This window comes from Heterodontus francisci, chromosome 14 (genome assembly GCF_036365525.1).
Source record: "Heterodontus francisci isolate sHetFra1 chromosome 14, sHetFra1.hap1, whole genome shotgun sequence".
Taxonomy (NCBI): Eukaryota; Metazoa; Chordata; class Chondrichthyes; order Heterodontiformes; family Heterodontidae; genus Heterodontus; species Heterodontus francisci.
This window is the reverse complement of record NC_090384.1, coordinates 85,307,365-85,326,403: the sequence shown is the minus strand read 5'-3', so window position 1 is coordinate 85,326,403 and position 19,039 is coordinate 85,307,365. Positions and strand designations below refer to the sequence as shown.

Sequence of the window (19,039 nt, the reverse complement as noted above, 5' to 3'; positions counted from 1 at the left end):
ATCATCATTAGATCAAAGTTCTGGAACTCCCTACCTAACAGCACTGTGTTAGTACTTTCACCACATGGACTGCAGCAGGTCAAGAAAGTGGCTCACCACCACCTTCTCAATGGCAATTAGAGATGGACAACAAATGCAGGCCTTGCCAGTGACACCCAAATCCCAAAGATGAATAAATTAAAAGAGATGTCCTTCTTTACAAGACTGCACCCAGTCCAATGGGGACTGAGTGCTACTTTGATTAGTTACCTTTGTGTTCAGGCTGCTGTGTGCCTTCCTTTTTCTTTGCCCCTCCCTTTTCCTCTCTACATCACTCTAAGTTGCAAATGTCTAGTGTTGTCTTAGTCTTCATAATTTGGCATCACTGGTCAACATAGTTGCCCTTGATTTGCTGCCTTGGTTATCAGGGAAGGAATTCCCCGTGTTTACATTGTTTTCTCTGTTCAGTGATATCATTGGTTGTTAGGTGGTAGATTCTGCATGCGTTTCTACCTACATTTGAGGGCCTGTTGCCGCCACGTTTCAAGGCACGGCGCAGTGGTTAGCACCACAGCCTCACAGCTCCAGCGACCCGGGTTCAATTCTGGGTACTGCCTGTGTGGAGTTTGCAAGTTCTCCCTGTGTCTGCGTGGGTTTCCTCCAGGTGCTCCGGTTTCCTCCCACATGCCAAAGACTTGCAGGTTGTTAGGTAAGTTGGCCATTATAAATTGCCCCTAGTATAGGTAGATGGTAGGGAAATATAGGGACAGGTGGGGATGTGGTAGGAATATGGAATTAGTGTAGGATTAGCATAAATGGGTGGTTGATGGTCGGCACAGACTCGGTGGGCCGAAGGGCCTGTTTCAGTGCTGTATCTCTAAATTAAATTAAAATTATGGAACGTAGATGGAAGTGCTCCCCTCCCAACTCCACAATACTCACCGTCAGGACCCCCGCATTGCAACTCCAGCGCCTGCCTCTCTCCTGCATTAGGGCTGCTACTGGTGAGAAAAATGGCCTAAAATCGATCCAGTTATAATGGGCGAGCTGCCTGTGGAGGTGCAACAGACACCTTCTGCTCTCCCAGATTATGTGAGGAGGTCCTTGGCCCAATTTTGGGCTGACCTTGGGCCTCCCGGTTGAGGTAGGTATTGTGGCCCCATTGCAGTCTTCATACCTGACACTGAGCTCCTATGATTTTCCACCCCATTGAGTATTTATGAGCATGTTTAAAATCCATGACAATAGCTTAGAATTTAATTGGAACTTGAGTTAATTCATTTCTGTCAGTATTGTAATAGCAGCATTAAAATGCAAGAGGCATCATCAGTTGCATTCGCAATTTAAAATCATGCAATCCTTCCAAATATGGAGCACTTCACTCACTGCATGCATAGCTGTGCTCCACATTGTGCAGTGCTGAGTGCACTGGCTCCTCAACCTTTCAAAACCAATCCATTCACATTGTCAGGCTCGGGTCAGAGCATCAGTGACAATGCAAGAACAGAGGATGGATGAAAGCAAAATACTGAGGATGCTGGAAATCTAAAATATAAACAGAAAATGCTGGAAACGCTCCACAGGTCAGGCAGTATTTGTGGCGGGAGATATAGAGTTAACAGTTGGAATTTTATGCCGTCCCGGGAGCAGGCTGGCAGGAGAGTGGGGCGGGTGGTGGGTGGAGGGAGTGGCGGCAGTGTAAAATTATGTGGGAGGCGGGGGGAAGCCATTCTTGTCGTCTACCCACCCTCCCACCCCAGGCCAATTGAGACCCTTAAGTGGCCAATTAATTGCCACTTAAGGGCCTCCTCCCCCCGGGCACCGCCAGCTGAGGAGGCTGCCTGGTAGCACCCAACAGGTACCCTTGTGGGCTCAGGGAGCAGGTGCCCTCCTGATTGGGCACCCTGGACAACTTCCCACCACCCTCTTGATTGACACCCCCCCTCCCAACCTCGCTGGGGCCCAGCCAATTGTCCCTGGCGAGGCCCCGCAAACTCCAAACATTTGCCCCCATTCTGGGCCCTTCTCCACCTTGCTGGTCCTGGCTTGTTGCAGTCCCAGTAATGGCCAGCACTCCCAGTGGCACTGCTGGGACTGAGGCGCTACTGGCCCTCAGCAGCTCTTGGAGGTGGGGCTTCCTGTCTCAGAGGGGAGGAAGTCCCAAATGAGGCCTGTTCTATGCAAAATTGCAGCATGGCTTCCAGGCCTAGTGGAGGTGGGTTCTTCCCCAACTTTTCAGCTGTTGGGCAGAGCCTCTGCCACACCGTAAAATTCTGGCTGACATTTCAGGTCAAGGACTTTTCACTGAAAATCAGAAGTAGGTGTAAACTGGTAATAGTGGAAAAGCTGAATTGTTGGCTTGTAGAGGAGGGCAAAGCACCTAGCCAGTCTTAATTAGTCTACTATGTGATCTTTGTGCTAAGTCTACCTGGACTTTAACTAGTCAGAGTCAATTGTTTCTGATTCTATCGAGATACTGCAGAAAGTAATTATCTTGCCCTTTATTGATTTTATTAATAATGATTGAGCTGAAATATATTTAAGAGGAAAATGCTTGTAGTAAATCCTTTTACTGTCACTTTTAAGCTTATTGTCATTTTTGGGCTGGCAAATTGAAAGTGAGAGCAAAATGATTCCCGTGCAGCAGGCACACAAATCGATGAACACTGAAGTTACTTCACCAAGGGTATCCTGCAAAAATCTAATGAAAGTTGACATCTATCTACTGTATTGTTTCCCTGTAGTCAATCTTGGATTATGGTTCACTAAATTTAGAGTGATTTTACCACAATTCTTCGTGATTCACCCTGAATGTCATAATGCAGCGACATGGGGCTGAATTTTATACAGGTGGTGGGGGTCCTGTCACTGGGCCAGAAAGATCATGGGAACCCCGCCTCGGCTGTTTCGGGAACTCCCGGCTACATTTTATGGCACTCAGGCAGTTAACTTTAAGGACGGGGATCCCACCCAAGATTTGCTGGCCAATCAGAGGGCAGGCAGCTCAGCAGCGCAACTGGGAGCAGTGTCCACTGCTGATACTGCAGTAGGCCTGGGACCAGGAGCAGCACTGAAGCCTCGGAGAGCAGGTAAATGGGGCGGGCTTGCTGGGATCAGTCAGGCAGGCCTTGGCGAGGGATGGGGTTTGGATGGTTGTTGAGGGCAGGGAAGGGGGTGTGTTGACACAGGGGCAGCCTTTGCCGCTGGTGGCCCTCTGTGTGTCAAGCAGGAGGGCCCTCCCTCAGCCCACATGGAGGCTGCATGGTTCTACAGGGCGGCAGCACATGTGGCGGGGCTCCCACCAGCCACTAGTAAAAGTGCCCTCTGGTGGCACCCTGCTGCTTTATGGGTGCCCCCACCACTCTGTCAATCCCTAAAATTCAGCCCATAGAATGCAATAAAAGCAGCCTAACCAACTCCAATGGAGTGAAGCCAAACCCGTGTTCTTTACCCTACATAATATAAAAATAAAATAATATTCGCACAGTGGGGAATGATTTCAAGGCTGTAATTTCACCTTTGAACTCTTGTCCCAGTTTTAAGTATAAATCTGCTCTTTCATATCATAATTAAAGGTCAATAAGTTTCTATGTAAGACTCAGCAGCAGCCCTGTTCTTTTGTTCTGATGAATGTAGATTTTGCTGGTCCTGGCTGCAGTCTTTGGTGTGGTGGTGTATCGCCTTGTGACAATGGAGATCTTTGCTACTTTCCAGTGGGAATTTGTGAAGAAAAATTGGCAGTTTGCCACAGCAGGAACTGGAGTTTGCATCAACTTTATCATCATCATGTCTTTGAATGTGGTAAGTACAGTTGCTGTGCACACCACCCACTCCCACCCACCTCCCATCAACTCCCCACTGTTGCTCATGGCCTGTCAGAAGGAGATGCTTGTGGAAATCATCAAGGTGTTGGATTTTTCAACCTGCTTAGCATGCTTAAATCCCAACTTGCATTGTACGAATCAGCCAAGGCTGACATACGATGATCAGTCGAGAAAATAAAATAGCGCATCTGCAGATTGCTAAAATACAGAAGATTAAGGGATTTCAAACTAGAGCATGATGGGCAATTTTTAATCAGGCTCAGGATTGATCTGCAGATTCAGTGGTGCTTCAATTAAGTCAAACATGTTGATGAATAGAATAACACTGAGATGAATTTAACTTTGCGGAGAATCCAACTTCACACCTTCATATTCAGTAATCCACCAAAAGACTGTATATTGGTCAAACATTTGTTTAGTTGTATATCTGACTTTGCAAAAAAATTTTCTGTTTTAAGGTTTATGAAAAAGTTGCATATCTACTTACAAATTGGGGTAAGTAAATGGGATTACGGTACTGAAACCTATACATATAGAATAAGTCAGTTTTGAAATTATTTAACTTCTACAAAGCATAAAGTGCCTGCCTGTGCTCAAATATAAGATTAGCCAATATTAATGGAATTGTCTTTCAGCTATATTGGACATAAAATTAATCATAATAGACCTCTTTAATATAATGTTACTTCTTAGTACAAATATTTCATCAAAAACAAAATATGAATTTATGTTAGCCAGATATTAATAAGAGCTTTTCTCCAAGACTAATGAAAACCACAGTTAAATGTACTTTTTTAAGGACGTTCCTTCATTTTTTTAATTTTATTACTCAACTAGACATTATCTATTGTTACAGAACATCCACGCACAGAGTCTGAATGGGAGAATAGCTTTGCTCTAAAAATGTTTCTCTTCCAGTTTGTAAACCTTAACAGTTCAATCTTCTACATTGCTTTCTTCCTAGGCAGGTGAGTGCCATTAAAGAATTTGGATAATATTCCAACTTTTGGTGCATCCTCAGTTGTGTACAGATTCATACCAAGTGAATCACTGTCAATGTGTGCCTTTGCACCAAGAAATATTTCATTTCTGATGCACAAATTTAAGGTACAAATCCCCTGATTTTGATTCACATGCATTTAGTGTGAAGTTCATTGTTGCAGACTAATAATCGATGAAATGTTTATTTTAGCCACTTTGTCATTTAGTAAGTCCTTTTATGATAAATACTTGCTGACATTTTAGTAAAATAATAATGATTTAGAGAGGGGCAGGCATCATTAAAGATCTTGAGAATCTCACAATGTGAAGGTGTCGAGTCACAGCCTTCCCACATCAAGCTGCTGCCCGGCTACAATGAGGTTGTGATCTGGGCCTTTGGAGGCATGTGCATTGCCTGCTGTACACTATAAGGCTGGAGTGTTAATGCTGTGTTAATTTTCATTGATTTTTTTTTAGAATCCTTCCAATTTCACAACCTCTTTCACTTCTGAAGGTCTTTGGGGAGAAGAAGGGAATCCAGACTTCAACTTTACATAATAGATTGCACAGTTATTTGTGAACTGCTGCAATCATTAATATTCTGGGTCATTTGTAATTGATCAAAATAAGGCCAGTTGGGACCTGTGAGTGTTTTGACCAGGTTGCTGTGTTAAATTAGTACTGGGAAACACTATTCAGCTGAGTCATCAGACTGTGTTCAAAGAAGCCTGAAGCAAATAGTTCTGTGCTGCATTCATTTAATTATAAATGGCTGTTTTCAAAGCTGTCTTACTGAACTCCGAATATTCTGGACCAAAGGTTGTGAAGCCCAGTTTGGGGTAAATGTATGAATAATAGTCTGAATCCTGTGGGAGTCGCATGCTATGGATCTGTAAATTTTAATAAATACAGACCATGTCTGAGGAATACAGCTGAAGTGCAATGCCAGATTTGCTACTTTGTGAAGTGCCAGGAGATGGCTATGATGTGGAATTGAATTGTTCACTGGAGACTCTGTTCATTGCCAGATTAGAACAATCAATATTTGGCAATATCTCAGTGACGCCCCAGGCCGCAACTTGGAACAAAATCATAAACATGGTTCAAAGCATGACGGATTCTCAGGGAAATTCAGTGGTCCTTCTGGCCTCACAGAAATCTTCTGATCCACTGTCAGCCTGCAGCCTGTTTTTGTTCCCTTGTTTACCACAAGCTCCCACCACCACCACTGGTTCTGCTCTGCACCTCACCCCCACTCTCCCCTCCCCCCACCACCACCACACCAACATGTCCTACCTGCCAACCACCTTCATGTAGAAGCTGGCATCTTTGCAAGGTCCAAAACTGGTGAGCTGTAGATGAATGCCGATCGACACTTATAGCTCGCTGTCAAAAAATTAACGTTCTTCAAATAACCCACACGTTTTCACACTAATGACAATGTTACTATGAACGAGCATTTGCAGTTGCTGATCTAATTGAGGTTCGATGCTGCATATTTGTTTGTTTGCTTCACCGCGCCCCACCCCCAGAATGATTTATGTTAGACAAAGGTATTAAGGCATGTGGAGCAGAAACTGGTAAATGGAGTTGTACCAGAATATGTATTTGTTGAAGCATTTTTCTAGTGTTACAACCAATCAAAATAAAATCTTAGCATCCCCAATTTGCAAACCAGGTGTCACAACTCTACTGTGGGCCAGGTAGTAGAAGAAAGAATAAAAATACCGTATGTTATGCTGTGTTGTGTTAAATAGTCATAATATTTATTAATTCAGCTCGGCAGCACCCAGCAGAGCAACTTGTTACTGATCTGATTGTTGTTCAATGTTGTATAGTTTGTTTTTTTTTGCCACTAACCCCCCACCCAAGAAAGAAGGGCCCTTGCGTTTTAAAATTGGATCTGTTTGTGATGATGGGGAAACGTTCCCTTTAATATATATGTGCCTGCTGTTTCCTACTCAGTACACTGCTATAAAGGAACCAGTGGCTGTGTGTGATGGAAATGTATAAGAACTGAAATGTATGCTGCCTTCCTTAATTATAACTTCTTTACTCACAGATTGATGAATGTTTGGAATAACCTGAAACACAGGACTAGAAACAGAAAAAAAAAACATTTGGGATATTCAAACCACAGTTGCATGCTTCAAAGGAGCAATTAGAGTACTGGAGTGATGAGCTCTGATGCACAAAATGGCCTTTTCTCGCCCTTGCTTTTTATATTTTTATCACTAGATACTCACAGCCCAGATCAGTCTAGAAATGTTGATGCTCATTCTTGTTCCGTTTTTGTTTCTTCAGATCTCCATTTCTCTTTCAATGGCTTTACAATTTTATCTTGTTACCTCCAGATTACTATCATTAACAGTTCAAATGTATTGCAAGTGCCCTTATGTTCATCACATAAAAACAAAATTATTGGACACAGTTGATATATCGGTTCATTTCTGATCTAAGTACTACTGCTCTAAAATACACTTGTGTGTTGATCAGGTTTGCAGGTCGACCAGGTGCCTACGCCAAGCTGTTTCAGAGATGGAGACTGGAAGAGGTACATATCCATCATCTGCATTGATGCTTGACATACCATGCTTGTGCTAACCACTTTGAAATTACTAATGCAGTGCCTGAATAAATTGGTGCTGCAGTGCACAGCAGTTAATAGGCCCCATGTTAATAGGAATATTGAAGAAAAGGTTACTCATTTGCAGATTGCCTTGGCCTTTCAGCTATATTTCTCAATAATATCTTAAATATATACAGATATACTATCTGTATTCATTTTGATGACAAAGGTGTTAGTTTATAGGAGGAGGAGGAGTCTGATTTTCAGCCAATGTTAAGTGTTTGAAACAAATTCAGTAGCCAAATTCTAATTTGTAGTTAACCTGGTATCTTAGAAGTTAGGACGAGAATTTATCACAACACCGTTGTGCAGGGCGACGCGCATGTTTTAGAAAGGGTCGCTATCGCTTTTATTGGAATGTGCAATCTTTCAGCCCTCATTTCATCTTGTATATCGTAATATTCTAAATGTTATGATATTGAGCTTATATAATGACTCACTAATTTTATCTATGGGTCTGTGAAGCAGAAGGTATAGTCACTTAGGGAACCGATTGGAGAAAGCATTTTACTTGTAATTTTGGAGTTGGTTTGAATGAAAGCCTATAAACCTACCATCCAGTCTGTCATGCATACATCTAAATCTTTGTCCTTTATTTGGTACAGTGTCATCCCAGTGGCTGTTTGATTGACCTATGCATGCAGATGGGTATCATCATGGTGCTGAAGCAAATGTGGAACAACTTTATGGAGCTTGGCTACCCGTAAGATTTCTATTTTTATTCTCAATGATCTGGGTTGAAAAGCCAATTAAAAATGAACTCCACGTGATATTGAGCACTTATTTCCCTCTGGTTCGCCTACCAGATGCTATATTGAGAAGGCGAATTATCTTGTGGACCATAAACTTTCAATGTACATAAACTGAAATCAGTCACCAAGAAAGTCATTTTTAAGATTCTTTCATGGATGCATTCAGGAAGATTAAAATGCATCTGCATGGAAATAGGAGGAATCAGGGAGCACTGATTTTTCTTGACCGAACTGCTGCAAAATGGGCCAGGGAAATGCAGTTAAAATAACAGGTACCAATTTACCCCCCAACTGATGCCACTTCCTTTCTGGCATGTCCCCATATTAACCTGAACAGTGGACCATGTTGAGAAGGACCCCCGTAGGAAGGAAGTGACGTCCTGTTTTGCATAAGCAGGTCGCATCCGATGGTGTCCTCGGGACCCGTTCTGCTATATGAACCAGAGGCCTGATCCCCCACCCACCGGCCCCGATTGTCAGCCTTCCCTCAACCCCATCACGAGCCTCCTCATGCCTCCTGCCGATTGTTGATGCTCCATTCTGCTGGGGGTGGTCTGCAGGGATTCCTGGCTGGGTCCTCTTGCTCACTAAGTCTGCTGGCCAGATTGTCTATTTGGACTGCCGCCAGGCAGGAGAGGTGGCCCTGCTGTACAGTAACGAGGCCCTGCTGAGGTTCCCTGGCCAATTACGTGTTACTGCGGGCGGCTTCCAGCCACCATTTATCAGCCCCCCCTCCACCCTCCACCCCCCCCTCCATCCCTCAACCATTTTAGTTACTGGATTTCGGGAAAAGGAAAAAAAGAGCAGGAGTATCGAGGCCAATCATTCCAGGCAGGCTGGAGTTTTATTAATATACAAGAAAATATCAGGGGCTCAACTGTTACACCCCGAGGTGCTCTTAACTCAGTTTTTGCGGTTGTGTTGCCTAGACCGGAAGCCACCAGGGAATTCTGGCAGTGGACAGGATCCAAGGCCAGAAGAGGCCGAGGTAAGTTTAGTTTAGAGATACAGCACTGAAACAGGCCCTTCGGCCCACCGAGTCTGTGCCGACCATCAACCACCAATTTATACTAATCCTACACTAATTCCATATTCCTACCACATCCCCACCTGTCCCTATATTTCCCTACCACCTACCTATACTAGGGGCAATTTATAATGGCCAATTTACCTATCAACCTGCAAGTCTTTGGCATGTGGGAGGAAACCGGAACACCCGGAGGAAACCCACGCAGACACAGGGAGAACTTGCAAACTCCACACAGGCAGTACCCAGAACTGAACCCGGGTTGCTGGAGCTGTGAGGCTGCGGTGCTAACCACTGCGCCACTGTGCCGCCCTTTTTTAACGTTTTTTTAACGGTTTTGTTGTGGACCAGTAAAGGAAAGAGTGCTCCTTCAGCTCCCATGAGGAATCCTTGAGCCTCCCCTGTCCCCGGCAATCTCTGATTGCGTCCACAACATTCACCCCTTTCTCCCACCACCACCCCCCACTGTCACAACCTCTCCACCCCTCAATCCCTCCCCTCTTGATTTACCTTGCTGGGGACTGGGACTGCTTACTTGGGCCACTGATAGAGGTTGCAGCCCCATGATTTCCCACTCCCACCTACCAGCCATCCCTTCATTTCTGCCGGATTCGGGCAGGGGTCAGCATTGCAGAATGGTCTGCATTCTCCTTCCCTCTCACATCAGGACCTGCTTGCCTCTCTTCTGTCCCAGGCTAAAATTGGAACTGAAAATTGGCAAATTTTATTAATCTTACTAATATAGAAATGGATTTATTGAGGTGGGCCAGTATTGATCTTATGTCCTGAGGGCATAGGTTTGCCAATTGACAGGAATTGAAGATAAATCTCCAGGACACTGCAGCTTGCAAAACCCAGAAGAAATATATAAGACAGCACTTAAAAAAAAAAAATGGTGGCAACAAAATTTAGCTTCATAGCCCCGTAATTTTGGCAGTACTGGTGCCATTTGCTACTAGAATAGATTCCAAGCAACACACGCAGACATTGAAGCATGGCCTACGCCATGGTGAGGGTATTAGTGTGTGTGTTAGGAGTGTGCGGCAGAAGTATGCAGAGTACGCAGATTGTGATGTCGGTCAGAGTGTAACGCTAATTTGAGCCCGTGCTGTCACTTTCGACCTCACCACTTTAGTTAACGCCCTCTCTTAAATTTGTACATTTGAACGTACTCAGTAGCAGGGAGGACCCCCCCCCCCCCCCCCTCTCCCCCCGGCCACCCACACTAGTACTATTTAAAGGGTCATCAATAACTTGCAGGTTGGTTGCTGATTATCTTTGACTGGCTCCGTTTGAATTTGTGGAAGTACTGGGTATTATGAGGAGTTAGTGAAGTCTGCAGGGACTGCTGCTGCATATGGAGCAGGCATTAGTTGTGACTCTAAGGGTTCTGGGCACACCACTTGCTCCAGTCACGGGTGCTATAATTCCAATTCCCCTGACACTGCAACAGGAGAGGGAGATGGAGCAGTGACAGCAAACAAGAGAGCAAGCCTCTCACAGCGGCTGCGGGCGGAGGTGGTGGGGGGGTTTGGGGAGGAGGGAGTGAAGCGCTCTCAACAGGAGGCGTTATCCACCCTGGGTCTTCCAGGAGCTCTTCTCTTACCTCCACCGAAGCCAGGAACAGTCTGTGCGTCATCTGCACTTTACAAAGAAGGTCTTCACAGAACTTTGCTACCTCTTGCAACCAGACCTGCAGCCTCAGAGCAGGGCAAGGACAGCATCATGAATTTCAGAAATACAAAACAAAAAGTGCTGGAAAATACTCAGCAGGTCTGGCAGCATCTGTGGCGAGAGAAGCAAAGTTAACGTTTCAGGTCAGTGACCTTTCATCAGAACTGGCAAAGGTTAGAAATGTAATAGGTTTTAAGCAATAAAGTAGGGGGTGGAGCAAAAAGGGAACAAAAGGGAAAGTGCTTATAGGACATAGGGTCACAGAGAATAACTGACAAGGAGGTCATGGGGCAAAGGCAAGTGTGCTAATAGTGTGGTGAAAGACAAAGTGTTAGTGCGGAGAGGGTGTTAAATGACAGAATAATGAAAGCCCTAGCCAAAAGCACAAACATGAAAAAACAATGGGCAGGCACATGGTAAAAAAAAAAATTGAATGATGAAACAAACTAAAATAAAATGAAATAAAAAGGAAAACGAAAAATAAAAAAGGTGGGGGGGTGGGGGGCAGTTATGCTCTGAAATTATGAATTTCAGGCCACATACAAAACATCTCCCAGTTTGCTGTCCACTGCTGCAACAGAAAGGTGACTTTTGTGCTCTTTATGCCTGGACAGGGGAGTTCATTGTGTTCTCTCTGAAAAACATGGCTTTACCAGGATAGCGGGCTTCCCCATGGTGTCAGGTGCCTCAATGCTGAGATGTACTGCGACCGCAAAGGTTACCATTTGCTGAATGTGGAGTTGATGTGCAATCACACTCAGGACATCATGTTGGTAAATGCCTGATATCCTGGCAGCAGTCATGATGCTTTCATTCTTCGCTTGTCCACTGTTCTATTAATCTTTCAGCCACCACGCCAAACCAGATGGTGGCTGCTGGGTGAAAGGGGCTATCCGCTTTAAACCTGGCTCATTACTCCCCTCCGCAACCCAACCACACCAGGCCAGCAGCCATACAATGAAAGCTATGCTGCCACGAGAAACGTCATAGAGCAGACCATTGGAGTGCTGAACAGCGTTTCTGCTGCCTCAACTGTTCTAGAGGAGCCCTTTAGTACTCACCACATCCTCCACAACCTGGCCATCATGAAGAGACAGCCCTTGCCACAAGGGATACAGCGAGCACCTCAGGAGGAGGATGAGGAGGAGGCAGTCAGCACATACACATTCTGACAGGGCTGTCCATGTTCGCCTCATTTGTCTATGATTCCCATGGTTACCTTCAGGAGCGGAGAGCAGTCGGACCTGTGTGGAAACAACCAGAACCAGGAGCGGATAAATCCAGCGCAGGGCTCTGGGCCTTCACCTACCTTTAGGAGCTGAGAGCAGTCGGACCTGTTTGGAAACAACCAGAACTGGGAGCAGATAAATCCAGTGCGGGGCTCGGGGCCTTCACTTACCTTTAGGAGCTGAGAGCAGTCGGACCTCGTCCAGTGCACCTGAGTTTTGAAAAAAGGAGAAAAAAAGCCAACAGTGATGTCACAGGAAAGCTGCAAGGTGATTGGTTGGTGAGTCACTGCTGTTAGGGAATAGCTCTAAATAGCTGGGTAAGTATCTAAGGTAAGAAAGGATTACAGTTTATTTCATATACAGTAAATAGTGTTTTTTTTTTCGGGAGTTCTGTAGTAACGAGAACCAGGGAAGAAGGGCCCTAGAGTAATTGATATTATTTGACCTTAAGATCTTCCAAAAAGTTAATTTAAAGGGCTAAGTCATGGCAGGAGAGCTCAAAGCCGTGGTGTGCTCTTCATGCTCTATGTGGGAAGCCGGGAACAATTCCAGTGCACAGGACCAGTATGTGTACAGCAAGTGGCTCCAGCTGCAACTCCAGGAAGCCCGGGTTTTGGAGCTGGAGCGGTAGCTGGGGACACTGTGGAGCATCCACGAGGCAGAGAGTATCGTGGATAGCACGTGTAGAGAGGTAGTCACACCGCAGGCTCAGACTCCACAGGCAGGAAGAGAATGCGTGGCCACCAGGCAGAGCATGAGGACTAGGCAGGCAGTGCAGGAATCTCCTGTGGCTATTCCCCTGCAAAACAGATATACTGCTTTGGATACTGTGGGGGAAATGGCCTCTCAGGGGAAAGCAGCAACAGCCCTATTCGTTGCACCACGGTTGGCTTTGCTGCACAGGGGAGGAGTAAAAAGTGTGGGAATGCAATAGTTATAGGGGATTCGATTGTAAGGGGAATAGATAGATGTTTCTGTGACTGTAAAGGAGACTGCAGGATGGTATGTTGCCTCCCTGGTGCTAGGGTCAAGGATAGGCAGCGCAGTGGCTAGCACCGCAACCTCACAGCTCCAGCGACCTGGGTTCGGTTCTGGGTACTGCCTGTGCGGAGTTTGCAAGTTCTCCCTGTGACTGCATGGGTTTCCTCCGGGTGCTCCGGTTTCCTCCCACATGCCAAAGACTTACGGGTTGATAGGTAAATTGGCCATTGTAAAAAATTGCCCCTAGTGTAGGTAGGTGGTAGGAGAATTGAGGGAAGGTGGGGATGTGAGAGGGTAAAATGGGATTAATGTAGGATTAGTATAAATGTGTAGCTGATGGTCGGTGCGGACTTGTTGGACCAAAGGGCCTGTTTCTGTGCTGTATATCTCTATGATTCTATGTCTCAGAGCAGTTACAGGACATTCTGAAGGGGGAGGGTGAACAGCAAGTGGTCGTGGTACACATTGGTACAAACGACATAGTTAAAGAAAAAGGATGAGGTCCTAAAAGCAGAATATATAGGGAGCTAGGAAGTAAGTTGAAAAGTAGGACTTCAAAGGTAGTGATCTCAGGATGACTACCAGTGCCACATGCTAGTCAGAGTAGAAATAGCAGGATATATCGGATGAATACGTGGCTGAAGAGCTGATGTGAGGGGGAGGGTTTTAGATTCCTGGGACATTGGGACTGGTTCTGGGGGAGGTGGGACCAGTACAAACTGGACGGATTACACCTGGGCAGGACCGGGACTGATGTCCTGGGGGAGTATTTGCTAGAGTAGTTGGGGAGGGTTTAAACTAAAATGGCAGGGGGATGGGAACCTTTGCAAGGAGTCAGTGGAGGGGGGATCAAAAACAAGAACAAAAGACAGTAAGGGGAATAAGAAAAGTGATAGGCAGAGAAATCATGGGCCAGAATCAAACAAGGCCACAGTAAAAAATAGTGGGAAGGGGACAAGTAATGTTAAAAAGACAAGCCTTAAGGCTTTGTGCTTTAATGCGCGGAGCATTCGCAATAAAGTGGATGAATTAATTGCGCAAATAGATGTAAATGGATATGATATAGTTGGGATTACAGAGACATGGCTGCAAGGTGACCAGGGATGGGAAATGGACATCCAGGGGTATTCAGTATTTAGGAAGGACAGACAAAAAGCAAAAGTTGCATTGCTGGTTAAAGAGGAAATTAACACAATGGTGAGGAAAGATATTATCTCTGACGATGTGGAATCTGTATGGGTAGAGCTGAGAAACACTAAGGGGCAAAAAAACGTTAGTAGGGGTTGTATATAGACCCCCAAACTGTAGTGGTGATGTTGGGAATGGCATTAAACAGGAAATTAGAGACGCATGCGATGAAGGAACATCTGTAATTATGGGTGACATTAATCTGCATATAGATTGGGCAAATCAAATTAGTCACAATACCGTAGAGGAGGAATTCTTGGAGTATATGCGGGATGGTTTTCTGGACCAATACGTTGAGGAACCAACCAGAGAACAGGCCATCTTAGACTGGGTATTGTGTAATGAGAGAGGAATAATTGACAATCTAGTGGTACGAGACCCCTTGGGGATGAGCGACCATTATATGATAGAATTCTTCATCAAGTTGGAGAGTGACATGGTTGATTCTGAGACTAGGGTCCTGAATCTTCGTAAAGGAAACTACGAAGGTATGAGGCGCGAGTTGGCCATGACGGATTGGGAAACGTTACTTCAAGGGATGATGGTGGATAGGCAATGGCAAACGTTTAAAGAGTGCATGGATGAACTGCAACAATTGTTCATCCCTGTCTGGCGCAAAAGTAAAACAGGAAAGGTAGCCAAACTATGGCTTACAAGGGAAATTGGAGACAGCATTAGATCCAAGGAAGAGGCATATAGATTTGCCAGAAAAAACAACAGACCTGAGGATTGGGAGCAGTTTATAATTCAGCAAAGGATGACCAAGGGATTGATTAAGAAGGGGAAAATAGAGTACCAGAGCAAGCTTGTGGGGAACATAAAAACTGAGTGTAAAAGTTTCTATAGGTATGTGAAGAGAAAAAGATTGGTGAAGACAAATGTAGGTCCCTTACAGTCAGAAACAGGGGAATTTTTTATGGGGAATAAAGAAATGGCTGACCAACTAAATGCATACTTTGGTTCTGTCTTCACAAAGGACACAAATATCATACCAGATATGTTGGGGAACACAGGGCTTAGTGAGAGAGAGGAACTGAAGGAAATCAGTATTAGTAGAGAAATGGTGTTGGGGAAATTGATGGGATTGAAGGCTGATAAATCTCCAGGGCCTGATGGTATGCATCCCAGAGTACTTAAGGAAGTGGCCCTAGAAATAGTGGATGGATTGGTGGTCATCTTCCAAGATTCTACAGACTCTGGAACAGTTCCAACAGATTGGAGGGTAGCTAATGTAACCCCACTCTTTAAAAAGGGAGGTAGAGAGAAAGCAGGGAATTATAGACCAGTCAGCCTGATGTCTGTAGTGGGGAAAATTCTAGAGTCCATTATCAAAGATTTTATAGCAGAGCACTTAGAAAACAGTGGTAGAATCGGGCAGAGTCAGCATGGATTTATGAAAGGGAAATCATGCTTGACAAATCTACTAGAATTCTTCGAGGATGTAACTAGTAGAATTGATGAGGGGGAGTCAGTGGATGTGGTTTATTTGGACTTTCAGAAGGCTTTCGACAAAGTCTTACATAAGAGATTAGCATGTAAAATTAAAGTGCATGGGATTGGGGGTAGTGTATTGCGATGGATAGAAAATTGGTTGGCAGACAGGAAACAAATAGTAGGGATAAATGGGCCATTTTCCGAATGGCAGGAAGTGACTAGTGGGGTACCGCAGGGATTGGTGCTAGGACCCCAGCTATCCACAATATACATTAATGATTTAGATGAGGGGACTAAATGTAATATCTCCAAATTTGCAGATGACACAAAATTGGGTGGGAGGTTGAGTTGTGAGGAGGATGCAGAGAGGCTTCAGGGTGATTTGGACAAGTTGAGTGAGTGGGCTAATGCATGGCAGATACAGTATAATGTGGATAAATGTGAGGTTATCCACTTTGGTAGAAAAAAACAGTAAGGCAGATTATTATCTGAAAGGCTATAAACTGAGAAAGGGGAATATGCAGCGAGACCTGGGTGTTCTCATACACCAGTCACTGAAGGTAAGCATGCAGGTGCAATAGGCAGTAAAAAAGGCAAATGGTATGTTGGCCTTCATAGTGAGAGGATTCGAATACAGGAGCAAGGATGTCTTTCTGCAATTATGCAGGGCCTTGGTGAGGCTGCACCTGGAATATTGTGTGCAGTTTTGGTCTCCTTATCTGAGGAAGGATATTCTTGCTATAGAGGCAGTGCAGCGAAAGTTTACCAGACTGATTTCTGGGATGGAGGGATTGACGTATGAGGAGAGATTGAGTCAGTTAGGATTATATTCGCTGGAGTTCAGAAGAATGAGAGGGGATCTCATATAAACCTATAAAATTCTAACAGACCTGACAGGGTAGATGCAGGAAGGATGTTCCCGATGGTGGGGGAGTCCAGAAGCAGGGGTCATAGTCTAAGGATATGGGGTAAACCTTTCAGAACTGAGATGAGGAGAAATTTCTTCACCCAGAGAGTGGTGAGCCTGTGGAATTTGCTACCACAGAAAGCAGTTGAGGCCAAACCGTTGTATGTTTTCAAGAAGGAGTTAGATATAGCTCTTGGGTTCAAAGGGTATGGGGCAAAGGTGAGAACAAGTTACTGAGTTGGATGATCAGCCATGATCATAATGCATGGCGGAGCAGGCTCGAAGGGCTGAATGGCCTACTCCTGCTCCTATTTTCTACGTTTCTATGAAGCCAACCCCAAATCCCCATTGTACAACCATCCGATATCTTACCACCCTTCTGTCACTGAACATCACAGCATCTACTTGGCTACAATGCTGAATTAAAAGCCACCACAAAATATAATTCGATTCTAACTTTATACAATATTCCAAATAAAACTCAACACATTACCTTTGTACTTTCCCTTTGTGTCTTGTGGGTGCCTTTGGCTGGCCTAGTGCTCCTACGTAGTGCTACCCCAGTGGCAGCAGCTTGGCTGGTGGAAGGCTGCTGACTTTCATTGGGGGAGGCTGCAGATGACCTTGCAGGAGGCCCTCGAGCAGCTCAGAGCCTAGAAGGCCTGGCTTTGGGCTGCACTATCGCAGTATGGGTGACAGCAGTCTGGGCTGGTTAGCTGAAAGGAAACTTTCAGGAAAGACTTACATTTATATAGCACCTTTCATGACCACTGACATCTCAAAGAGCCAATGAAGTGCAGTCACTGTTTTAATGTACGAAACACTAATTTGCGCACAACAAACATCCACAAACAACAATGTGATAACCAGAGAATCTGTTTTTGTGATGTTGATTGAGGGATAGATATTGTCCAGGACACTGGGGATAACTCCCCTACTCTTCTTTAAACTAGTGCCATGGGATTTTGGCATCCAGCTGAGAGGGTAGACAAGGCCTCTGTTTAATGTCTCATCCGAAAGAGGGCACCTACACTGGACTGTCAGCGTAGATTTTTGTACTCAACTTCTGGAGTGAGACGCTGTTGGTGGCATGAGTGTTAAATGTCACATTTGGTGTATGAGGAAGTGCTCCTCGGACAGTGGAGGTTAAAAAAAAACACTTCGGTCGAACAGAGGAAGGTTTGCTTTATCTCCAATGCACTGTATACCAGATCTGAATGAGTTCTTTTTGCTAACAATGGGCAAAAGAGTGTAAAAATGTACAGATGACGGTCACATCAACCAATGCAAAAAAAAAAAAACACCTATTAGTAAATAGTTAAATGAAGAAAACTGAACATATGGGAATCAGTAGGATATTAAAAACCCTCTTGCGTGCTATAAATGCTGGGATAAATTTTCGATTCTTGAATGGTGCAACCCTATCTTGTTTGCAAAGTCTGCCATTTAGTGGCAAGAAAAGGTAGTGCAGTCAATTGGTTTGATTCGGCATGGAGGAAAAATATTGATGCACACTTTTGTCCTTAAAAAGGATCCCGTTTACCCAGTTTCCAATCTAGGAATCCACTGTAATTATAAATTTGTTCCATATCTAGAAAGAGAAATAGAGTGAAACAGTGGCATGTGAGTTGCTTGCGATTTTCTGAATGCAGTAATTGTTTTACAGAATGTATGTATTTATATACTTATTTAATGCATATCTGGTTATGTGAGAGAGATTTTCTTTTATCCTGACTTGTTAACAAGACTTTGTTGTATATGGAAACATGTATATAAGCAATTCTGAAATATATTCTGCAAACAAAAGTTTTTCTTTTTTGTGTGGCATTTGTGTGTGTGTGAGAGAGATGGAAAAAGAGGGAAAGAATGAAAGACGATTGGGTTGCTGTGAAATATTAATATACTGCAATGTTGCTGCTGGATGGAAAATGGTTCTGTTCCTGCAATAATTTCCTGGTCTGTGTAGACTGTTGCAGAATTGGTGGTCACGAAGGAAGGTGAAGAAAGCTGGTCACAGTGTGGAGAATAAAGTCTACCTACCTCAGTGGGAAAACGATTGGAATCTGCAGCCCATGAATATCCATGGACTGATAGATGAATATTTAGAAATGGGTAAGACCTAGAACACCAGCATGGTGTTTTACATAACTGCAGTTTAATATTATTGGATAAAGAATCTCATGTGTTTGAGTATTTACTGTCAACATTTCAATGTGTAATCGTTTAACACATTCCACACCAAATAAGCAAGCACCAGAGCACATTCTTTTGAGAGCATGTTCTGTTTGTTTGGTTAAATGTGTAGTTACATAAGAACTAGGAGCAGGAGTAGGCAGTTCAGCCCCTCGAGCCTGCCCCACCATTCTATACGATCATGGCTGATCTCATCTCGGCCTCAACTCCACTTTCCTGCCCGTTCTCCATAACCCTTCAA

General features: G+C 44.5%; 1 protein-coding gene across 6 annotated transcripts in view; it reads left to right on the top strand.

The window, feature by feature from the left end:
• The window catches only part of ano3 (anoctamin 3), a 628,446-nt gene that overhangs the window by 530,011 nt on the left and 79,396 nt on the right, over positions 1–19,039 (top strand). For all 6 annotated transcript variants that reach the window (XM_068046492.1, XM_068046489.1, XM_068046490.1 and 3 more), the window contains 6 exons: positions 3,616–3,780; positions 4,262–4,298; positions 4,660–4,771; positions 7,281–7,338; positions 8,019–8,116; positions 18,572–18,717. In XM_068046492.1, the coding sequence (XP_067902593.1) occupies positions 3,616–3,780; positions 4,262–4,298; positions 4,660–4,771; positions 7,281–7,338; positions 8,019–8,116; positions 18,572–18,717 (616 nt within the window). The remainder of the gene's footprint in view (positions 1–3,615; positions 3,781–4,261; positions 4,299–4,659; positions 4,772–7,280; positions 7,339–8,018; positions 8,117–18,571; positions 18,718–19,039) is intronic.